The 24,544-nt window shown below is 33.0% G+C and overlaps 4 protein-coding genes across 12 annotated transcripts; 2 read left to right on the top strand and 2 right to left on the bottom strand.

The window, feature by feature from the left end:
* Nucleotides 1-2,273: 2,273 nt before the first annotated feature.
* Nucleotides 2,274-6,080, top strand: LOC125592550. Of its 2 annotated transcripts, XR_007328442.1 has the most exons (5): nt 2,274-3,262; nt 3,657-3,767; nt 3,845-3,925; nt 4,187-4,330; nt 4,477-6,080. XR_007328442.1 is itself a non-coding variant. In XM_048767781.1 (4 exons), exons 1-4 carry the CDS (start codon nt 3,086-3,088, stop codon nt 4,196-4,198), a joined length of 381 nt encoding a protein of 126 aa, XP_048623738.1. In that variant the 5' UTR covers nt 2,274-3,085; the 3' UTR covers nt 4,199-5,157. The 2 variants fall into 2 exon arrangements, 1 of the variants encoding a protein (XP_048623738.1); XM_048767781.1 differs by having other exon boundaries at nt 4,187-5,157.
* Nucleotides 6,081-7,751: 1,671 nt separating this feature from the next.
* LOC106427148 lies at nt 7,752-9,423 on the bottom strand. Its single transcript, XM_048764785.1, has 2 exons — nt 9,418-9,423; nt 7,752-8,592 (listed from the first exon to the last, which is right to left on the bottom strand). The coding sequence occupies exons 1-2, from the start codon at nt 9,421-9,423 to the stop codon at nt 7,933-7,935; spliced, it is 666 nt and encodes a 221-aa protein (XP_048620742.1). The 3' UTR covers nt 7,752-7,932.
* Nucleotides 9,424-12,241: 2,818 nt separating this feature from the next.
* Nucleotides 12,242-14,430, bottom strand: LOC106358315. 8 transcript variants are annotated; one of them, XR_007328438.1, is made up of 6 exons: nt 13,727-14,416; nt 13,491-13,588; nt 13,194-13,282; nt 13,033-13,068; nt 12,693-12,943; nt 12,242-12,541 (listed from the first exon to the last, which is right to left on the bottom strand). XR_007328438.1 is itself a non-coding variant. In XM_048767777.1 (6 exons), the coding sequence occupies exons 3-6, from the start codon at nt 13,296-13,298 to the stop codon at nt 12,537-12,539; spliced, it is 366 nt and encodes a 121-aa protein (XP_048623734.1). In that variant the 5' UTR covers nt 13,299-13,322; nt 13,491-13,588; nt 13,727-14,430; the 3' UTR covers nt 12,242-12,536. The 8 variants fall into 8 exon arrangements, 1 of the variants encoding a protein (XP_048623734.1); XR_007328437.1 differs by having other exon boundaries at nt 12,631-12,943; nt 13,727-14,415; XM_048767777.1 differs by having other exon boundaries at nt 12,693-12,868; nt 12,989-13,068; nt 13,194-13,322; nt 13,727-14,430.
* Nucleotides 14,431-22,227: 7,797 nt separating this feature from the next.
* LOC106442947 (zinc finger protein 1-like) lies at nt 22,228-23,209 on the top strand. The gene has a single exon (XM_048767774.1). It carries the CDS (start codon nt 22,445-22,447, stop codon nt 23,129-23,131), a length of 687 nt encoding a protein of 228 aa, XP_048623731.1. The 5' UTR covers nt 22,228-22,444; the 3' UTR covers nt 23,132-23,209.
* The last annotated feature ends 1,335 nt before the right edge of the window (nt 23,210-24,544 follow it).

Raw genomic sequence — 24,544 nt, 5'->3', positions numbered from 1 at the left:
AATACATAGGCAGTGTTTGAACTGTTGAACAATGTCGTTGGTAGACATATTTTGTGAAGATATCCGCGCGCGAACTAAGAAGAGGAAGAAAATATAAGACTAGAACTGACCCATGGTTTCAGATGTTTTTTTTTTGTGAAGATATCAATTTCCACGTGTTTCGTTCTCTGATGCTTAATCAAAGAAATACAATTAATTTCATGTTATTAGAGTACCTCTAATGAGGAGTTAATCTTTGGGTAGGGGTTGTACACTATTTAGTGGATTCCACAATTATATACATATATATAATATATACATACACACATATTCATATTTAGAATTCCAATAGGTAGAACCCCATTGAAAGTGTTCTTAAGTCTGATTTTAATTTCTTAAATGTGGCTCTTATGTGGATGTCCAGTCCACAAACTTGATGTTTCAGATGTACAATCTTGCGCTTAAGGGGAAGTGTATCAACATCCCACTACAAGAAATATGGATAAATGGAAATAATATATAAGGTGATGTGATAATCCTCAACTTTTCAACTATTTTTTTGGATATGAGTTAGGTCTATAACTAATACTTACACCTATGTCATTTGAACTCCACTTTTCTCTTACTTAGTAGGAGTTCCAGCTCCACAAACCCAACACAAGATCGTCCTTTCCCCTGGTATAGTTGTTAGTACTCGTTAATCCTAGTTCACCTCCACAATTTCGTTGTTGAAACATTCATATATTCCTCCAACTTTATATATTCCAAAGTGTAATGTTAGTTCACCTCCACAATTTCGTTGTTGAAACATTCATATATTCCAACTTTATATATTCCAAGTGTAATGTTATTTCTTCGAACCACTCTACTCGTAGAAGAACAATTAAGTGTCTGCTATACACAATGTGATTCTTTAGAAAAAGCTAACAGGTAATAATTGGAAGTGTTCTTTTTTTTTTGGAACACAAGCTTTAATTAATCCTTAAACATTCGGACTACATTTAGATGGAGTTTTAAACAAAACTCTACAAACACAAGACAATAAAGCATAAAAGATAGATGTAGAAAAACCTCTATAATGAAAGTGACCAAATCATCAGAAAAACGAATCACACTAGCCTAGCCTAACTAATGGAGTGTATGGTTTATGATATTAAGAAGCAAAAAATGATTCTCAATGAAATTCATCCTATCTGCTGTCTGCCTTACTACATGAATACTAGATCCAAAAAACGATCACTCACTTCCTCCGGAGAGCACAACCGAAACAAAGAGACCACGGGCGATAGAGATACCTCTGTATAGTTGGGAGAACACGAAACAGCTTCCTATTATCGGAAAGACGAGAGGCGGCCATGCTCGCTCGCATCGTTTTTTTTTTTTTGTGTTTCCCGCCGTTGGTTAAATTCATCTTGAGACGATTAGTTAAAAACTTTTTTGAGACTAGATTTTGATCCGGATAGTGTCTGCTGATAATTTTGATAAAATATGCATTAATTTATAACCTCTTAGCAAAAAAAAAAGTTGTTTTGAGTTTTAATATTGTTTTTATATCCGGCCTAGATTTGTGGTCGAACAAAAAATTCCGACGATTCGTATATAACGAATATATAGCATATGTTAACATATATAATTTGTGTATATAAAGGTTTATACAAATATTCATATATAAGAATCAAAATAGTATAATTTGTTTATTTAGATCTGTCTTCCATTAGTTTAAAATGATTTTTAATGTCTTAAACATATATAGTTTGTAATGATAAAAATATATTTGACAATATTTTATTTCAAATATAATTTTGTTCTCACAAATTCCCCAAAATGTTCTTGATGTGTTTAGTTAAATGATTTTATACAAATTAATATATTTTTTATTGCGATATTTTTTTGCATATTCTGGTATTTCTGACATATTTATAATATCAATTATACATACTAAAATTTTATTTTCAAACATTTTAAACTTAATCATTTTTATTATTTTTAATAAAAATATATCGTGTTTAGTTTAGTGTTATCAAAAAACTTTAAATTGGTAAACAATATCATATAAAACTTTATAGTGAATAAGTAATTTAAAGACTGCTGTAAATAATTTTAAGATAATAAATGTAGTGGTACATTTTAAAAAGGAAATAATAAAGGGGAGAGAAAATTTAATTAATTTGATTGGTTTTTAAGTTTTGGAATATTTCTTAAATTAATTGGTTGATATTAATTAGTTAAGATATACATAAATTTAGGAGTGGTATTCTTTCCGTAAATAACTCTAAAAACTTATGGCAAAATCAATACAATACTAAAAGGGGAATAAGGGCTTCCCACATGCTTCCACGTCCTTAATAATAATCAACCAATAGGATGTCTTTTTTTTTCCACGTCACGCGAAGGATGGGCTGTTTTGTTTCTTTGATCCGTAAAATATAAAATTTGACACAAAAGCCCAATCCAAAATAAACCTAGCAAAACTCATAAACATCGTCTTTTTCTCTTTCTCACCTTCCCCAGTTTTCTACGTTTCTTCCCTACTGTATCTAAGCCATAAATTGAACCTCTAATAACATAAACGTTCGACTTGCTTCATTATCGTCTCCACCTCTCTCCTTATCTGCGAAAATCAATCATAGTATTCTAATCTCTTGCTTTGTTTGATTGCTTCCATGTCAGTTGGCTTCCTTAAAATATATTGGATTCTTCTTCTTCCCTGGAAAATTGAAGGTGCTTCCTCTTTTTTCCCTCTCTCTTACTTCTTAATTGTTTTCATAACTAAATTGGATATGCGATTCGATCTAATTTAGGGTTTTAGTATCAATATTATCCCAATTTCGTTCATATCACAGCACTGTCTCTGGGTTCTAAAAAGAAAAGCTCTCAATATCTTATTTTTCTCTGCCACAGAGAGAGAGAGAGAGAGAGAGAGAGAGAGAGAGAGAGAGAGAGAGAGAGAGAGAGAGAGAGAGAGAGAGAGAGAGAGAGAGAGAGAGAGAGAGCTAAAGGGGTTTCGAGTGAAGATGAAGGAGGGAAAGCAATAGAGACGTCACAGCCGACGGTGGCTCCTCCGGCGAAGCACAGCCGACAGCTAGGAGCTCAGCTGTCGGGAAGCATGAGTTTCAGCAGACAAATGTCGAATGAAGACGAGGAGATGTCGAGGACGGCTTTGTCTGCTATCAGGGCGAAAGAAGAGGAGATCGAGAAGAATAAGATGGAGATTAGGGAAAGGGTTCAAGCTCAGCTTGGTCGTGTCGAAGAGGAGACTAAGCGCCTCGCTTTGATCCGTGAGGTATAGCATCTTTACTTCCTCATCTTTTTTTTTTTTTTTGAGAATTGTGCTTTAATTTTGTTTCTTACATAGAAAAAAACAAATTAAGATATAAAAATTGGACATATGGGGGTTTAATGCAGTGAAGCTATGTGGTTGTGATTCATGTTTAGGGGGAGATTTGTAGGACCCCAAGTATTGAAATTTTCAAGAAACATTGAACAAAAAATAGCTTCTTTTTTTGTTTTTTCTTTTAAATTATAAGTAAAGATTGGGACTTTTGTGAGTGTTTCCACTTTTGTATCACTAATTGTAAAATCCATTTGGTAAAAATGAGATTTGTGGATCAAAGTTCTTTCCTTTTTATGAAAACTACCATGATTAAGAAGCTTAATGGTTTGAATTGTATATTTAGGAACTTGAAGGTTTAGCTGAACCCATGAGGAAAGAAGTTGCTTTGGCCAGGAAGAAGATTGATTCTGTCAACAAAGAGTTAAAGCCTTTGGGTCATACTGTTCAGAAAAAGGTATGGCCATTGCACATAACCAAATCCATTATATGTCTGGTTGAGGATCATTATTAAGATGCTAATCTGGTGTGTAGGAACGAGAGTACAAAGAAGCTCTTGAAGCATTCAACGAAAAGAACAGGGAGAAGGTGCAGCTAATCACCAAGCTTACGGAGGTTAGTCAACTAATTCTAAAATCCTTTTCTTTTTTTTATTTATTGAATATAGTAATTGGAGATAGTGTTTGAATAATTGGTTCAAGTGTTTATCTTCTTCTCTGGTTATGGTTCTATGTTTGTCTAAATATATCTGTGAGTCTTGAGCTTAGTTAGTGATTTTTCAACTCAAACAAAAATTACAACATGATCTTTGAATTTTAAAACATCTGGTTTATTATTGACTGAATACAAGTACACGCTAATCCTCAATTTCTACAGACTCGAGAATAATAAATAAGATTCAGTGAGAAAGGTGAATCAGGCCAACATGCATGACGGCACATCCAGAAAGTAATTTACCTTCTTGATACCAGCAATCACATGCAGCGGAACAAAACCATGATCATCCATGTGCCCACGAAGGTATGTGTCTCTAATCAAATTCTCTTCACTGTAACAAAAAGAAACATTTGCATCTAAATTACTCCTTCCCAGAAGAGAAATGAGACGAATAAGAGAGATTCAATACAAAAGTACTACCTAAAATAATATTGTATTTGCTTCTGTAGTTTTACGTTTAGAGGAAGATCTTGGACTTGGTAAAAGACTGGACCAGGTGAGAGAGGGCTGATGAAAGGCATACGGGGATAATATGGAGATGCCAATTCTGAAATGAAAGACGCATTAGAAAAAAAAAAGAGTTCCAAAACGTGATCTTTCAATGTATCTCACTAGGAGGAAAAGGCACATGCCCGCCAAAAGGCTGAATAGGCTGAGCTGCCATAAACTGAGGAGGAATTGACTGCATAGTTGGAGGTTGATGTCTCACAAATGCTGGGGCGCCTCTTTGTGAATGTGCATTTCCATCTCTCCCACTAAAGCTTCTGCAAAAATTCCAGTTTTGATTCCCTTGCTCCTGGCTGCGCCTGCCACCATGACTTTGGTGGTGGTGGTGGTGGTGGTTACCATTTTGGTTCCTGTGCGAGTGCCGTGGTGAAAAGTTGTCACTACAACCACCATGGGTTTGTGATGCAGAGCCATTCCTCTGGTTTTGGCCTCTAGGAGAAGGGTTGTGCGAAGGTGTTTCGACAAGTGGATCTTGAGAAACAGTACCATTAGCAGCGGATCCAGAAGAGCTATAGTAATTTTTAAAAAAATTTATAAAATAAAAAAAATTTAATATAAAATAATTTTACTGTTGACTTACTATTCTAATATTTCAATTTGAATATTCTCTTTGTTTTATAATATAATGGTTTAAAAGTATTTTTTGTTACACTATATAAATTGTTTTTATATTTCAATGTAACTTTATATTTATTATATATTGCGTGGCCAATTAAATTATGTAAATTACTGTATAATTGTTTAAATTTAAATATTAAATGACAGTTTTCTAAAGAAATAACTTTTAAATATTACAGATTTTAATTAAAATTGATTACATTTTGAAGCAGATGGAGTAATCTATAAACTAACTCTATATATATACCTTGAATTTCTCTCATTATGTGCATTCCTAACTCGAATGAGATAATCAACATCTAATATTATGTTACTCTCAGTATATTAGAAATGATCGAACCGTAAACCAATTAAGGATGATGTAAGGAAGACATAAATATGTATTTCCAGTTATCATAAAATATAGAATCAATTGACAGCAACTTAATTATGTTCAGCGTAGAACAACAGAGAAGAGTTTCCATAATTTCTAATATTATAATATCTCACTATTTTAAGCTTTTCTCTAGCACAAATACTCACTTTATTCTGGAGTTTAAGCTTTTCTATCTGATGATATTAGTAGTTTGATCCAAAAAAGAAAACAGTCGAACTGTACATTGTAATTGGAAAAAGAAAACAAACAAAGGTATATGAAACAAAAACTGGAAATATCAATTATCTGCAATTAAAGAATAATAAAGCAATAAAATTGTAAAAATACAAAAAAATAATTTACACAGAAAAAGATTTAGTAAAATAAAATCGTAATATAATTTTCATAATTGATAGTGCTCAGTTAAAAAGTCTAAATTTACAACATACACAGTTTTATTTACATCTTTAAACCTATTATCTAATTAAAATGATTCTAAGGAAAGTGCCAGCATGAAGAGTTAGAAACTATACGATAAAATATAATACATAATATTAAAAATACATTACTGATCACTAAAAAATCATGTTAGTAGTAATAAAAATGAAATGACAACACATTTATTAAAACCATAGAACGACGCGCAACAAGGTGTTATTAACTATACAAACTACAAATTAAATATGCTTAACGCAAACACACATAAAAATGAGACATCATATTTGGATATATTTAAATAAATAATTTTAAATATATTATATTCTTGATAATTTTAAAATTACTTAAAAAGAAACTAAATTATTAAAAATAAATATACAAATAAAACTAAAGCAATATTTTTTAACGTCAAAATAATAAATGAATAAAACATATATTAGGTAAATAAAATAGATTTTAGATTTTAAAGACTTCTAATTCATGTAGTATTACAAAATTCAAAATCTGTTTATTACAATTAATATTTTACCATTAGATATATTAAAATAATATTCTAAATCTATATTCAATTGTCAGTTTTCAACTATTACACTTAAAAAATATTATTAAATACGCCTGTTTTTTTTGAAATGGAGATTTTATATTTTAAGTAGGTTATTGGAGTACTTTTTTTCGTTGATTTATTCGAGATGAGATTCCAATATTTTAAACTAAGATAATTTCCATTCTACACATAATTATATATTTTTTACATAAGTCTAAAATCTCGGACTTGATTCTTCATATTTTATTAGTTAATTGTGTTACATATAATAAAAATACTTACTTCAAACTAAAAATATAAAAAAAAAAATCAAATTTGAAAATTAGTTATATATAATTTAATATACAAAAGTTCAAATAGAAATAAAAATGATAAATGTAACAAATTTAAATATATTATCCGCGCGTAGCGCGGAGAAAGAATCTAGTCCTATTTAATACTAGTATAGATGGGTTTGGGTAGCAAACGAGCTTCCATATTAATTCGTTTAATACGCGCACGATAGGCGAGTAATCACACGTTCCAATGGCCGCGGCCGACACCTTTAGTTCAGATGACTTCCTCGTTTTTTCTGTCGTCAGTCAGTTGACTTCGTAACTCATTATTTAGTGTTGATCAATGATATTGGTTCTTCTACAGTTCTATTTAACATTATTTAATATCTAAAAACACTGATCATTCACAACACTAGATTAGTAACACTGGAAATTAACATAACATAATTGAAAAAAAGTTAAGAACATAACATTAAATAAGAACATTCTGGATCATCAGAAGTAAATCAGTTTAGCTCCTCTATTTGATAAAAAAAGGGTTTAATTACTCTTTAAGACCAGATAATATAGAAATGTGTGTATATATTTTCTTTTTAAGTGCCGAATGAAATGACTTCAGCAATTTCGTTATTAGATTTTAGAATACGGCAAGCTAAAGCAACATTTGGAAAGAATAACAAATCAATATTGAACCACCAAAACTCATTGCATGTGTGTATCATTGCTTGAAAGACGACGACGGCTTAATTTAACACAAAGACAAAGGGTTGTTTTTTTATTTGTAAACAAAGACAAAGGGTTGTTCAAACTAACAATTGCAAGGAATCATGTCAAGATTACACTTGACAACAAAATATCATCAAAGTTTCAAATATATAACTAAGCCCAGTGAATGCGACTTTTATAGTCTTCTGATCAGTTACTTCTGTTCATGCCCTTACTAAATAATAACAATAATAATAATAATAAATATATGAAATAACAAAAAGCATGAAACTGTTTGGAGCTTTATCTTATTACTGACATGGTTGATTAAATATAATAAGACGATGGGGATTACAAATATATTAGGGAAACATACAATTTATAAGAAAGGTTTCAAAAAACAACATACAATTTATAAGAAAAGTTTTATTTTCCAGATTTTTATGCTGAACCCCATAATATATTACCAGATGAAACATCCGCGAATTCCGAAGCAAGAGGGGGATTGTGATCTGCGAATGGGGTAGTGATCAATAGAAGAGTCAAAGGACGAAAATCTTCTTATGACCTTCCCTTTTGTGTGAGACTTGAACAGATGGTACTCATTCTCATCGATCAGCACCCTCTCCGACAGAGACGGTGACGAAGCCGACAGTTTCATGACCTTTTTATTCTTCTTGTGACCACCTGATGATAACCACAAGAGTCTGGTATGGATTAGTGTCAGGATTTTCTTGATGGGTTTTCTTGAGCCACGACGGATTTGTTCGCTGGAGAAGGACAAATGACACGGCGGAGGGGTGAGAGGCAGCGGAGGTAGCTCCGAGGAGGAGTGCTTGTGCTTGGGAGTGCCGGGATGGGATTCCCATTCGAACGGGATGGAACCGGCGGCTCCGTCGTAGTAGTAGATTCTAAAGGAAGGACAAGCTGGTGCCTGAGAAGATAACCTTTGTTTGGTCGACGGTATCTTGTCGGAGAAGGTGGCCATGTCTTGCTTGCTCATCAGTGACGCATGACGGTCAGATCCATTGGTTGGCATTGTTGTCTTGGGAGAGCCAGAGCGTGAGAGAAAGAGAGAGAGAGAGAGAGAGAGAGGGATCTGTGCATATAAGACATATGGTATCTATCAAGTATATATGGTGCCTGGTGTCCTGTACGTTTTTTTATTTTTACTTTTAGACTTCGGTAGTGTGTAAGGAAGAATGAAAAACAAAACATAACGCTGCAAAATGACATGCTAGTATGCGAGGTTAATAGTTATAGATTGATACATGTTAATTATGTCAAAAAGCAATCGCTCACATGCGAAACTAACCCTTTTCTAGTTTGACTGTTTTAGTTTCGATTCAGATCACTTATTATCATGGAACTATTGTTTTCAGATGATGGTTATGGCAAACAAATATCGCCTCAATAAGATAATTTTTCTATTCAAACAGCAAAAGTAAATAATATTCCGTCGTATAGGCTAGTAGTTTTTATTTTTTATTAATCACATTCCTAACGTAAAAAAATAATATATACTAGATTCTCACCCCCCCTTTTAAAGGGCGGATATATTTTTTGTTGAAAAAATTATTTTACGTAATGAAAATTATGATTTGTAAAAAATTATATATTTTGATTTTTTTTAAACTTTATCTAAAATTTATTTATCTGACTTATTTTTGATTTTTTAAATATGACTTAATTTTTGAAGACTCAAAATAATTATGACATGTATTATGATTTTGTTTATTTAACCCATTGTTAAACTTATTTCACACTGATTTTATTTTTAATATTTTAATTTAAATAAAATATTTTATATTTTTAACCCGTTCTGTATTGATAAAATTATTTTTGTATGTTTTAAAAAAAATTCTATAATTTTATTAAACTTAGTTTACATGATTTAATTTTTCATTTTAAATGAAACTATTTTTTAAGGATTTGAGATAATTTAGACCTGCATTATGGTTTTGTTAATTTAATCATTTGTTATTTCAACTTGATTTTATTTTAGTTGTTTAATTTAAGAAATATTAAAATAATTATTAATAAATAATTAATGAGTATTGAAATGGTTAATTCTTAAAAGTACTCTTAGTAGTTTTATTTTTTATTAATCACATTCCTAACGTGAAAAAATAATATATATATATATATATAATGTATAAATAGGTTTTGCATGTTCATTTAAGAATTTTAAAAGACTATTAAATGATATATCGGTTGATCATTATAACACTTTCGTTTTCTCTTAATAACAAAGATGAGATACTATGTCACATTTCACGTATAATACTATTTTCCAAATGATGTTCATACTCAAGCTGTCAAATCAGCCCAATAATATAAGGGATTTGGTTTGACGTAACGATTACCAAATTTTGTAATAAAAATATATCAGAGAACCAAGCGCTCGTAGCTTGGTGGTAAAGGAGGTACAGCTGTACTGTCTGCCACCCGAGTTCGAGTCTTGGCCACAACGGATTTAACATCCCTTGTGGATTGGATTCATGCATAGATTTTTTGTTGCATCTAGATCTTAAATCTCTGTGCATTTTATAAGAAAATTTACTCTTTTAGATAAATATATATTCTGAAATTGATAAGAAAATTGAATTTTAAGACTGTTATAAATACTAGAGATTTTTCCGGGCTACGCCCGGATAAAGACAAATATATTTGTATGTAGTATATGTAATGCATATATATTATGGTCAATTTACAAAATTATTAATTGAATTTAATAGGATTCAAACTTAATTTTTGTCGTTTTAATGTCTAAAAATACATATGAAATATGAGATGGTGAATGAAAATACAAATGAATTTAATTAAGAGACATTACCTTTTTTGATGTGAAGCATTGGAGACACCAATGGCAGATACTTCATCGATGGCCCAAGTTTGATAATAACAACATTAAAGAGACTATGTGTGGATTATTTTAAGATTTGTGTATTGCTGATAAGTACGTTCTATATCTATTTCATCTCAACTATTCTATATCATACGAAGTCCATAAACTCAATTAGGAGTTTACCAAAAAAGTTAACACCATTTAAATTTGTTGTAGGAATAGAGAAGGTAAGATGGAGAGAATCATTCACAAAGTGAGTGTGGAAAAAGTGGAGAATCTGGAAGTTGAGTCCATACCTTTGATTGTATTAAGTTCTATTTTGACAAATTTATAATTTAATTTAAATTGTCATATCATTTGTATTAATATATAATATATATTGTAACTATATAAATCAGAATTGTATTTTTTTTATTTGTTCAAAAAACAGAATTGTATATATTCTCTTAGTTTAGGTTAAAAATATTGAATATTACGATAACAAAAATATAAAGATATATATGTAAAACTAACCCTAAATTGTGTGCAATTCCAAAGAGTTAGAAGATCACGCGGTATGCATTGAGAGTTCTCCAACAAATTTCATTGTTTTGAGAAAATTATATGTTTGTTAAGAGCATAAAGAGTGGGAGAGTATGTCACCACTTGCTTAGATCGCTTAATGAAAAAGAGAAAAACATATTTTACATATATATATATTAATAATTAATATATTTATTATTAGATATGAATAATGTAATTTTATTTATTATAGATATTTTATATTCTATAAAATAAATTATTTTATGTGTAAAATGTTGAAATATTATATAACTATAAGTTTGGATTAGAAATGTTTAGTCATCAAATATTATTTATCTATATATTTGTTTTCAGTGTTTTTAATATTGATTCTATTAAGTTCTATTTTCACAAATTTATAATTTAATTAAAAGTCATATAATTTGTATTAATATATAATATATATTTTAACTATATAAATTAGAAAATAATTTCTAAATGAAGTTAAAAATAGTATCGTCTAAAATTGGTTGTATTTAATATCCAGAAATATATTTAAGATGGTAAACATAAACCTACAAACAAAAAAATAAATAAAAATTGAAAATATGATCAATTATTTTTTATTCACATGAATATTTAAACGTTTTTCATTTGGTATCATTTTAATTCTTACCCTGCTATTTTTTTTATGTATATATAATAGTCTAGTTGATGCTAAAATGAAGATATTAATAATAATAAAATCAAATATTTTTTTTTAAATCTATATAATTATATCATATAGTCACTTTTAGACCTAAATTTAGTTTTAAGGAGTAGAATATTTATCTTCGTATTATAAAATAATGGATAAATTCTTATGTTTTTAGCAATTCAATCAGAGAATTATACAATGAAATTATATCATTTCAGCTTATTTCAAATGCCTTTGTTAGAAATTACTTAATCAGAACACATCATAGCTCTAGAGTCTAAACTATCATGGTTAAAGCAGGATTCGCTGAAACGAACAACAAAGTTCATGTTACAATGTTACCAATGGCCAAACCATGATGAACGTTGACGATTGTTGCAGTGACGGATGTTGATGATATTGTGGAACCGGTTAAGAATTGACATGTGTGGGAACTACAGTAAGTAATACTGAACGCGTAAGGATTTTTGTCGAGCCATTCACGTGCTTCTTAGCCGGACAGTTATATAGTTTCTCCTGATTGCACTAATATAGTTCTTTATAAATTTTGACTAAACTCATTTAGAAATCAAAAACCGAAGTAATTAATCGGAATGTCCACCCACAAACCACGTATTGTGATGTTTCTAAGAAAATGTGTATGTTCCTTTAGTTTTCCCTTACCTAAGGGTCCCATATTCATGTTTCCATCCATCTTCGACTGTGTCTAAAAATTTCACTAACAAAAGCAGTTCTAAAAGATATAATAAACAAATGTAATATATTGTAAACACTGCATCATTTTTTAAATTAAGCAGTCTAGAACCGAGAATTTACTTCTGGCCGTAAACATTTTTAAAAAATAAATATATGGCTCTTGCTTAATGAATTTACAACATCGCCGTTGCTACCAACACCATTTGCTACGTCTCAGTTTCTGGTTTTGTTCAGGATGATTTGGTGCGAAAGCGTCCCTCCTCACAATAAGGCTTTTCATCTAAGCGTGACTGCTTGAGCAACTTGATCATCGTGTTATAGAACTCTAATCTGGAGAAACAGAGGGCCAGACTTCAATGTAGGATACAATTTGATAATCAAGCAAACTACTTATCCAGACGATCATATAATCATTGTACCTCTTTCTTGACCAGCCTCAAGATTTACTCATTGTTGTGGAACATAGACATATTTTACTTACATAAGCAGAAGCCAAAACACCCAATGCATCGCAAGTTTGCAAAGATCATCTTCCTCTTCAGGAACTCTATATCTGGTTTCTGGCCGTTGGTCTGGTCACCGCGTAGAACCATATCCTCTTCACCACCTCCAAAAATCCTTAATCCTTGAAAGTTCTTCTTGTTTCTCTTCTTCTTGCTGCTTCAGCGATAGTAAGAAGTTAGTATAATCAGGATCCTTGTATCTCCTAATCTATTGGAGGTGCTTTTACTCCTACAAACAACAAAAAAGCAAGGGTCAGATGGCCTTTATTTAAACCCTTTTTGAGGCATGGACAGTTTTAGTTTTGAGTCATGGCATACATCTCCTTTAAGCTTCCAGCTCAAACTTAGATTCACCTACACATTTAGATATATTCTTAGCACCAAACAAAACCATGACATCAAGAAAAAAAAACAGATTCAAGATGAAGACAACTCTGAGTGCTCTCAATTTTCTGGAGAATAGATAATCAAGAGCATACCTGATTATAGGCCACAGAGTGGAAACTGATGAATCGTTCAGACATATTAGAAGTTTGATGAAAAACCCAATAATAGTGCTCAGCAACAACTGCACCATAATCCATTAAGTAAGTATGAGAACACTTGGACTGCATTTAAAAAACACATAACTTAACTATATTAATGGAAGAACGCCCACATCATGGAGATACGTAAATAAGCTTAGACTTCTAAATAAACTAAATCACTTGGAATGCAGTACCAGGGTGCAGATTAGTTAATAAATGTTCAAAATCACAGAAAGAAAGAGCAGATACCTTAACAACTTGGTCGGGTGGAAATCTGTAGCAGTGTCTTGAAGCTTAAACTGGAGCCATTTATGAGCGTCTAGATCTGAAATCAGGCAGAAAAATACCTACAAAAAGGGAAAATATATGTTGTTTGAGCCCAACCCAAAAAGATAACAAAACATCAAAACTGTGATTGCAATGAAAACACTTCCTTGATTTCAAAAAAGTTCAAAAAAGTGCGATTAGAGTATAAAACAGAGCACCTGTTTTCGGTATGTCTTTTCCGTAGGTTGATCTACTAAGCTCGAGTCGTATTTTAATCGCTAGTATTAACCTGCCAGTGAATTTGGCGTCAATTTCGATCGAGCATTGGAGCCCCAAATCCATTTTCTCTATCAATGGAACCGTTGCTAGTCATCGCCGGGATTTTGGTGTTCCTTTCGATGGATTTGTTTCCATTGAAGCGGTGTATTTGCTGGGATATTAGTAAGATAATAGGTAAATAGGGGAGGCTTGAGATTCATGGGAGTATATATATGATGAGTTTGGTTGGAGGTGAGGCGTTTGGGTGTCATATGGAAGGTGAGGTTTTGAGGAGTTTTGATGGCCGAGAGTTAGAGGACGACGTTACACATAAGAATAAAGACGGAATTGAATTCTCTGACTTGATTTACATTAAAATATGTGGGGTTGATTCTACGGCTGCTAGGGTTAGCTGATGAAAATGAAGCTGAGAATGACGTAAAGTAGATTAATTTCATTTGAAGGTGATGGGCTGAGATGGGCCTCGTCAGATTGTCATTTGTTTGTTGAAATATTAGCCGACGTGGAAGTTTAGTGAATAATTATAGGCTGATTAATCAAAGATGACATGGATGATTGCTGCAATATCAGTGGTTGATTTTTTCATCTGACATGGACATGCTAAGAGGGCTTCATATTCCCCTTTTAGTATTGTTAGATGAGTTTAAGAATTGTAAAGTTATTCATTCACTTAATAATATACAAACACTAAAACATATATTTGACTTAGTTTTGCTCTTTACTTTCTTTGAGTTTAATTCGCGTTTGTTCATTTCCTTATTGACGATGTTTGTAACTGAAAATTCACAATTATTTTTCTTAGAATTTGACAATTCCACATTTATGGTTGCGCATAACGCTAGATATTTGTATCGCATGTAAATAACAATCACGATTGGTCTATAATAATATGTATAACCTAAATCGGGTGTAAATGAACATTTACTTGCACACGAAGACGCTCCCATCGGTTGATATAAAAGAGAAATATGTGTGTGGATACTGGAGAAGCATTTATGAGTAGGGCCGTAGATGAAAACAATATGAATTGAATAACTGGGGTTTTGTAATTAAATAGGAAAGCAGTATGACTAAATGAGGCACGACCCATGCATCTTACATGTGCTCCACATACCACTTCCGGGCCTTGCTTTCCCTAAAACTGATTCATCCCCATGGTCAGTCCATTCTCATTGCATTAATTTCTTTCAGTGTCATACTCATGCCCCTAAACTATGAAAAATAAAAAAATATTTTTCATTATTACTTACTTTGCTTCAACATCCAAAAACTATAATATCATAATGGTAACATCACTACGGACCACTCTTGTGAGTAAAGTTATATTGAACGATTAAATACACATATTCAGTTATAACTAAATACATTTTGGGGGGTCAAAGTTGTTACCAAATACTTAAGTTAGTGGTTAAACAGGCGAGAAAAACGACGTCTAGATTATATATAAACAAACTTGTAGTCATTTGTCAAGAGAGAATGCTCATACTCTTCACAGGTATGGGAAGCTCTCATGAAGCGTGTTCTGAACGATCAATACACGGACCGCTGGGAAAGGATTACTCGACTTATAACTGACTCGAGTTGGGATAAAGTTAAAGCTATTCACTGTGAGATATGCCATTCAGTTAACAGTTCATACACTTTGGAGGAAGAGGAACAAGAGGAGACATGGGGAATCTGCTGTTACCGCACCAGTTTTGATTCAGAGGTTGGATAAGGCTATGAGAAATCAGTTTAGCGTTATCCGTAGGAGGGGTGATAGAGATTATGAAGATTGTATGGCCATGTGGTTTGAGTCAAAGAGAGTTGGGATAGAAGCTTATTTTTTATCCTTATTATTTTTTACAATTTCAAAAATATGATATGAAAAGTTGTAAAAGGTATTTTTTTTTTAATTAAATTTAACATTCAATTCAAAAAAAAAAAAAAAAAAAAGACGCAAGGCAGATGGTCTTGAAGAAATACTAAGATAATTCTCAGCCACAAAAAAAAGAGTAGTATGAGCAGCTACATATGATTGATGATAATCCTCTTAAGTGACGCTACTTTTTCAAGCAATTAGAGTAGCTCCCCCTATTCGTAACATCAGCTACTTACAAGTTATGTGCTAAGATAAAAATTACTAGATACACATGGTATCTACAATAATGCACATCCTCCTCATCGTACACATGCTTATCATCGACCTGCAGGGACACCAATTGCATACGCCGTAAGCTGAGGAGAGAACTAAAACTGGAGGATCCGCTAGATACTTCGTTGGATAGGAGATCATCACCATTCACCAACGTGATTCATATTGTCAAAAACTGTCAAAGCACGTTATGTAACTCTGCTTTGTTTTGGTACTAGGAACTAATTACTCTGCGCAGGGTGTAATTTGTTTATTATTATTATTTGTTGTAAAATGGCTTGTTTTTAATATTTTATACTGGTTTAATATACTAAAATTAATATCAATGATGTATTTCATATAAAAATAGTTTCATAGAAATTGTATGATAATTTTTTATTTTTTAAAATATAGTTCTTACGAGTACACATTATCATCAATGTCTTTAAGCAAATCTGGCTTGATCTTAATATTCCAATTTCAACCGATAGTTCCAATAAAGATAAATCATATAGTATTATCTATTTACCCTAGTTAATCTCTAATATAAGTAAATATAATTCTAGAATAATGACACTAGCTATTTTATCATATGCATGGTTACAAATATAGCTAGAGCCTAGAGTCTTAGAGCATCCTTATCCCTAAGAGGTGTTTAAGGACTCTTATCTATATTTAAATATTTTAAGTTTGAAAAGTTAGGGTAAGAGTCTTAGTTAAGAGTTGGGACAATTTACATGGCCCATTGCAAGGTTCTTATTTACGGGTTCTTAAAAAAAAATTATTTTGTTAAACTTAAATTTTATTAATACAATCTAAACATAACATTTTACATATAGATAATAATAAATAAAAACAAAGAAAAAAAAGATTAGGAAAAAACGGGAATAACTTGAAAGAAGCATCCGAGCTCAGTTGTTGTTTTGACTAGGTCCATATTTATACCATATATTTTGAACCAAATCATCTTTCAGTTGTAGATGCATTTGTCTATCACGAATATCATTTCGAGCTTCCATCATTTCGGTGATATGTGAAGGCATATGTGAAGAAAAACTGAGATCGACATGTGAAGTTCCGGTGTCTTCTCGTTCATGGAACCCTCGAAGATCATTTTGATAGTATCCATCTCGCTCATCTTCGACTATCATATTATGGAGTATGATACATGCTCTCATAATGTTGCCAATTTTGACTTTATCCCAAAACAGCGCCGGATTTTTAACAATGGCAAAGCGAGCTTGCAAAACTCCAAAAGCACGCTCCACATCTTTTCGGGCTGCTTCTTGATGTTGAGCAAATAAAACTGCTTCCGGCTCTTGTGGTAAAGGAATAGATTGGATGAAAGTTGCCCATTTCGGATATATACCATCGGTGAGATAGTAAGCCATATGATACTCTCTTCCGTTGACAAAGAAAGTGACATCCGGAGCGTGACCGTTGATTATGTCATCAAAAACAGGAGAACGATCAAGAACATTGATATCATTTAATGTACCTGGAGGTCCAAAAAAGGCATGCCATATCCAGAGATCGAATGAAGCAACCGCCTCCAAAACGATCGTTGGTTTACCCGAACCACGAGAATATTGCCCTTTCCAAGCGGTGGGACAATTCTTCCACTCCCAGTGCATACAGTCGATGCTTCCTATCATCCCGGGAAAGCCACGATACTCTCCAACGTCAAGTAGACGTTGGAGATCAGCCGGGGTCGGTCTTCTTAAGTACTCATTGCCGAACAAATATATTATACCTTCCACAAAATATTCCACACATAACCGAGTTGTTGTTTCACCGAGCCGGAGGTATTCGTCGACAGTATCAGCTGCAGAACCGTATGCCAAGACACGGATTGCTGCGGTACACTTTTGAAGAGGTGTGAGACTATTCCTTCCGAGAGCATCTTTTTTTTCCTGAAAGTAATGAACTTCATTGGAGAGTCGAGAAACGATGTGCATGAACAATCGCTTGTTCATTCTGAAACGTCGCCGGAAGATATTTTCAGGATACGTTGGAGTTTCACTGAAATAATCATTCCATAAACGAATATGCCCCTCTTCACGATGTCTTTCGATGTAAGCTCGTTTTTTTCTTTTTTTTCTTCGTTCTTCTTGATTACTGAGAAAGGTTAAATTCTCAAAGGCTTCCTCAAAATGTTGCTCACAGAGCTCTTCAATTCTATCATCAATCGAATCATCAAATGTATTTTCAGAAGAAGAAGCCATGTTTTGAAAATATGGCTTTGGTGTTTAAGGATAATATGAAAGAAGCTGAGCTTGTTGATTTATGGCTGGCGTTTGGATAATAGAGAAAATATGAGTTTGGTCTTTTAAAGAGAAGCGTTTGTTGTTCTTCTGATGGAGAGAAGATGAGTAAGTTGAAGAATATAAATAGAGTTTGTGACATACACAATGCATAAAAAAGTTCATAGTCCGTGACATAAAAAAACTAATAGTCCGTGATACACAGAAAGCTCATAGTCCGTGAGCTTAAAATGACAAGACACAACTGAAACAACTTCATGACTCCCGTGACATAAACAAACAAGACCAGACACAACAGAAACAAACAAGACAAGAGACAACACAAACAAACCAGACAAGAGACAGTACAAGCTGTCTTCATGAAGTCCGTGAGGATTCTCCTTCCTCTAGCTTGATTCCAGACCTCAAAACCTTTAACTTCTTTTCTCTCAGCTTCTTCTCTTCCTTATGCATCCTTTTCAACAGCCTTCTGACCTCAGGTTCTATGTCATCTTCTAATTCCTCCACCCTAATCAAGTAGCCCATAGACCTCATGTATTCTTCGCTTGATAACTCCACCACGTCGGCTTCTTCTTCATCTGATATCTCCACTACTTCTACTCCAGCTGGTGTGACACCCGCAACGTGAACTTCTTGTGGGAGAGGTGGTATGATTCCTCTTGCTGAGAGGCCACAGACAATCGGTTTTCTTGCTTCCATTTGTGGATTTGTGTTACTTGAACCCCTGAAAAGCAAAAATAAACAGAAAAAGTATTTAGACATTGACAGTTTAAAAGAAACAGATAGATTATTAAACACAACGACTTGCTTCACCGAGTTAACTAAAAACATTGGCAGTTACATTAAAACTGGAGAAAACACATAAACTTATAATGATTTTAAAATATTACATAGATAGCATCTCAGTAATGAGTTTTTCCTTAAGCGCCACTTCTAATTCAGTAAGTGGTTCTGTTCTGGAGATCAAACTGTCAAGCAGTTTGGACTTGTTAACTTCCCGCTTCAAAGCTAACACCTGTTGCAGATTATTCCCTTCCTCAACCAGTGATCTTTTACCCTTCGCCGTGGCTGCCTTGGCTGCCTTAACACCGACAGGCCTTGTTTCATTCTCTCCATTGACACTGGGCGTAGATGGTGATGGGTTAAAAGTATTTTCTTCCCCGACCCTCTTCCGTTTTGAACCTGAGCTTTGTTGAGTACTTCCGTAAGTCCCACGCCATTTCTGATCATTCCTAAGCTCTCTCCAGGCATGCTCCAATGCGAATTTCACCTTGTAATCGTTGAAGAAGATTTCATGTGCACCCTTCAAAACATCATCTTCACTCTGCCCACTAGTTCTCTGTTTTGTTGCAGCGTCATAGCATCCCACAAACTTGCAGACACCTTCATTTATCTTCCCCCACCTTTGCTTGCACTTGTTTAGCTCTCTCTTAGCCAAACCAACGACCTTGGGACTTGCATTATAGTAAGAGGTTATCCTCAACCAAAAGGTTCCAGCCCTTTGCTCATTCCCAACTACTGCGTCCTTGGAGGTATTCAACCATGCACTGATGAGGACCAGGTCTTCAGCAGTTGACCACTTCGTCCTTTGCTTACGGTCCTCACCAATTTCTGCACGTGAACCAGATCCTCCAAGGTCGGGAGAAGGTTGAAAACTCATAAACTGAGTTGGGTTTTCATTGATAGGTGGTTGTTGACTGTTTAGTAAATGTAAAAAGCTAGAGGACTGGCTGTGATGAGAATCCATAGAGAGAGCAGTGGAGAAGATATGAAGGAGATGATAAGAAACAGAAGGAGTAATGTGAGTTTATAGAAGGCCGAGAAAGAAGAAGAAGAGGAATGTGCGTTCAGATGCATTCATGACAACCAACAAAGAGATTTGATATATATCTACGACATTAATCACAGAAAGCCTTAACAATTCTAGCTAGCCATCACTTCAATTTATCACACAACCATATCCTTACTCTAACCAACTCATTAATTACACACGATTCAATGCTAACCACAAACTACATCAATGTGGTTCTTCAATGAGATGAGAGAGTAACACTAACCTTATTTGTGCAGTGTGCTCCTCTGCTTTATGAACCTTGGAACCTTTAGACGATCCTTGTATCTGACAAGATACATAATTTATTACACCTCATCCATTAAACCTAGTTATTACTAACACAACCATAACCTACATCTAAGCAAAACATCTAAAGCATAGCAAATCAACATTGATCGCATTAAGTCTTAGCAGAAACAAACTTACACACAAATCATATTTGATCTATCCAATTTTTTAATTAACACAAACCGAATCAAACATCTCAAAATTTTAAAACTAAGATCATAACAAGTTCTACAAAAATCAATCACATCCGTAATGAAACAAGAGAAGATCCGGTTTACCTTTCAATTTGAAGTGAGCCACCGAGGAAAGCTTCGACGAGATGACCCACCCACAGACTGATCCGAAGAGTACTGACAAACTACATAGGAAACAACCGATCAGACCAAGAATATACATGATTAAGACATGCATAATCAAGAGGAACACAACAACCGTTTACCTTTCGAGGAGAACCAGCAGGAGAGAGAGAGAACCACAGAGAGAGAGAGCGACAGAGAGAGAAGTCGCCGATGAGACACACCGAAGGAGACGTCTCTGAGAAGAGCCACCGAAGGAGAGCTCCGTCGCCTCGAGGAGACCCACAGAGAGAGAGAGAGACAGAGAACCACCGTGAGAGAGAGAGAGCCACCCAGAGAAAGCCAGAGAGAACCACTGAGAGAGAGACAGGGAAGTCGACGATAAGAGATCACCGGTTGAGACGTCGCCGCGATGATCCACCGAAGGAGACGGCGAATCGCCTTTCGTCGAGAGAGCTTTCCAGAGAGAGAGAGAGAGAGAGAGAGAATGAGAGAGAGACTTCAACGCGTTTAACGCGTAACCGATCGTACAGCCTATCCAGAGTTGACGCGTGGCACTAAGAGGCAAGCCTTCACGGCCTTTACGCAAGAGGCATGTCCAAGCTTTCTTTATTTTTTTTTATTTTCTTTTATTCCATTTAATGTTAAGAGGTGTCATTAGAGTCACCGATAAGGATGCTCTTACACTCAGGGCCGTGCTTGACTTTTATGGTCCCCCAAGCACAAAATATATTTTTGGCCTTTTGAAGTTTTGATGACTTATTTTTAAAAAATATTAAAATTTATGGGAAAGAGAAATCGAACCCAAGCTAGCATGTGTTTAAAGATCTTTGTAGCATCGAATTGGACAAAAATTAGTAGAACTAACTACACTTTGGTAAAAAAAACTAATCCTTAAATTACTTATACACATCAGGATCCCAAACATGTGTTTGGTCAGCCTATAGTCAAGCACGGCATGCTTACATTTGTATAATGGTGTCAGTGAATTTCTGTAGATTATACGCCTATTAATAAGATTAACTCTATTTTCTTAAGTTCTAACTGTTTGAAATTACATTATAATTGATAGTTTTAACAAAATTTAGCAATTTTTAGTCTTTAGTGATTTTAAAATAATAACATAGACGAACATATTAAAAAGAGAATGAAAACAGGTGTTCACATATATTGACAAAGTTCAAAAATTTAAGCTTAGATAAATATATTATACGTATTATAAGAAATCGGTTGAATAATTTTATTGTGTGTTTGGAAACAAAATGTGAATATTTCCATTAAAATACAAAATAGAGAAAAGTAAATGTAATGGATCTTTAAATATAAAAATTAAAACTGGAGTTTCTATTTTTAAATTCAAAACAAAAAGATAAGTAAATGCAACTTGCTTAATCTTGGTTTGCAGATTCACAAACAACTAACCCTTGGAGTTATGTCTCCTAACACAAGATGACATATTCATCATTTAAACATTTTTTAAAAAGAGAAAGTGTAAACTGAAACGGACAGAAGTTAAGATAAATTGCCAAATAGTGAGATTAATTGATCATTTGAAATTATAGATAAACGGTAATAGAGAATTATATGAACGGAATTGGAAAGCAGAAAAGTAATTAGCCGTAAATCTTGAGTGAATCTCCTTTAAAGAATCGAAGGCATAAAGGCAAAAAATACTCTAAATAAGCCGTTTACTTGAATGTACTTGCTAAACTTGGGATTCTCTACCATAATTATGAAGATTTTCAGACATTAATGATTTACCCTAATGAAGAATAAATAGAACCAACTCGTTTTCCTCTCACATCTCATTATTCACAAACAAACACAAACCTCAAAAGAAAACTTATTTTGTTCCTTTGACCATGGAACTCAACCTCACTACATCATGTTCCTCCAACAGTATCTCATCGTCTTCGAATGAGATGGGGTTTTCAACCGATTCCAAAGGGAAAATGAAAGAGAAGATTGCGATTGAGCCAGAGTTTCGCTTCTTGTTAAACAAAGACAGCATAAGAAACTCTAGTTTCGGAGTTTTAGAAGAGGCAGAAGGGATGAAGAACGAGGCTAAAGCGAGGGTGTTTGGTTGCACCTTCTGCGAGAAAGAGTTCTCTACGTCTCAAGCCTTAGGAGGACACCAGAACGCTCACAAGCAAGAGCGATCATTGGCCAAAAGGCATAAAGAGATGGATATGAACGATCCTGGGCTCTCCTTCTACAGCCAGTACCCACCAAGTGGTGATTTCTTCAGCAGTAGCAACCGCTCGCAGTATGGTCTTGGGGTTCGTTACAATCCCAACATTGGTAAATCGAAGACTTATCCCTTCAACATCTTCCGATGTCGATTAGGATATAGAGAGCATAACATAAATTCCCATATCCCTCTCCTGTCTCACCTCTCGTGCCAAAACACTGACGTTTTTTCCAAAAATTTGATTTCAAACCTAGAAGGCAGCATTCATATGATTAAGGAGGAACAAGGCCGGAAACAAGAACAAGCAGAGACTGATACTTGCAAGGATACTGAGATAGACTTGTCTCTGAAGCTGTAGATTGCTTTCATATATTTTCTTTTTCTTTTATTAGTTGTTTTTTTTTTTAAATTATTCATTGTGTTTTTAATCATAATGTTAGCTCATATAATTTGATTTGCGTGGCCTTCTATTTGATCATACCGAAAAAGTATTCTCTGTATTTATGCTAACTTCTAAATTTCAGAACTTAAACCTTAATTTTTAATTAGATTTATTGGAATTGATTGATAATAAGAACAACTCACAAAGATTCTCAAAACATTAAAATTAAAAAAAAATTAATAAAATATTATATTGAGTATCTCGAAAAAACACGAGGGTTCTTTCTCAAAATTTCGTCAATTCAACATATAAAGATAGGTTTCAGCTTGTTTTCAGTTTACTGACTATGATAAGATCCGCACCTTGCAATGAAGTTGTTATTTTTATTATGTTTTGGAAAATGAAACAATAGTTGGGGTTCATTTGGATTAGGGATGTTTAATCCGGATATCGGATTTCGATTCGGTTCAATTTTTTGGTATTTTGATTATTAAAATATAACTACTATTCTAAATCCATATTTACTTCGGTTCGATTTGGTTTATATACCATTGGTTTTCAGTTTATTCAGTTTTATACCAAAAAACATAATTATTTAGTTTGAGATTATATTATATATTATACGAATTTTAGAGTCATATTGTCAAAAAGTCATTTATTAAAAAAATATTATATATTTAAATAAAAGAATAAAAAACAAAAAAGGCTTCTATCATCTAATAAAATGATCAAATCTAGAATTAATATCAAAGCTCTAAATTTTGAAGAAAAAAAAACAGAAGCATGAAAGAAATTTTTTTATATTCTTCCATATTTAGTGTTCATCAAATTAATATGTCTTCGATTGAACACAACTCTGTTTGTTTAAAGAGAAAAAAAAGTTGTAAAGAATTTTAACTAATTGTTGTCCATCAAATTTATAATCTTTACTTCAATTTAGTTACTGTTAAAATAAAACAAAAAGATCCAAAAAAAGAGTAAGAAAATAAGAATCCTTAGTTGTAGTCAATTGTTACTTGATTATAGTTCAAGTGATTCAAGTGATTTACAAATTATAATTATAGTTCAACTCATGTAACAAATAGATATTCATGCGTCCTAATAAATATATACATATTTACATGTTTCAGTTTTATCGGTTATAAATCAAACCATATCCAAATCCTACGGTTATAAAATCACATCCATTCAGTTTGTATGGTATATACAAAAAAAACCATATTACCGGTTGTGTAATATCTTTCAATAATATAAAATTAAAAAAAAAGAACTAAGATATTTAAATCATTGATAACAAAAAATTTCAATGTGAAAAATTTAATAAGTTTATAATTTATAAATGTTCTTGAAAATTCATTGAAATTTTTGAAATTAAAATATTTATGTAAT

Source organism: Brassica napus, chromosome A3 (assembly GCF_020379485.1).
Source record: "Brassica napus cultivar Da-Ae chromosome A3, Da-Ae, whole genome shotgun sequence".
Lineage (NCBI taxonomy): Eukaryota > Viridiplantae > Streptophyta > Magnoliopsida > Brassicales > Brassicaceae > Brassica > Brassica napus.
This window is presented reverse-complemented; position numbering and strand designations above follow the sequence as displayed.

Excerpts from the sequence above, each read along its gene's own strand:
- LOC125592550 (XM_048767781.1), top strand. The coding sequence starts at position 3,086 with ATGAGTTTCAGCAGACAAATGTCGAATGAAGACGAGGAGATGTCGAGG. Across the intron at positions 3,263-3,656 it reads GCCTCGCTTTGATCCGTGAG|GAACTTGAAGGTTTAGCTGA; the intron begins GTATAGCATCTT and ends TTGTATATTTAG. Across the intron at positions 3,768-3,844 it reads GTCATACTGTTCAGAAAAAG|GAACGAGAGTACAAAGAAGC; the intron begins GTATGGCCATTG and ends TCTGGTGTGTAG.
- LOC106358315 (XM_048767777.1), bottom strand. The coding sequence starts at position 13,298 with ATGGATTATGGTGCAGTTGTTGCTGAGCACTATTATTGGGTTTTTCAT. Across the intron at positions 13,069-13,193 it reads ACTCTGTGGCCTATAATCAG|GTGAATCTAAGTTTGAGCTG; the intron begins GTATGCTCTTGA and ends CTAAATGTGTAG. Across the intron at positions 12,869-12,988 it reads CTGTCCATGCCTCAAAAAGG|CAAGAAGAAGAGAAACAAGA; the intron begins GTTTAAATAAAG and ends TCGCTGAAGCAG.
- LOC106442947 (XM_048767774.1), top strand. The coding sequence starts at position 22,445 with ATGGAACTCAACCTCACTACATCATGTTCCTCCAACAGTATCTCATCG.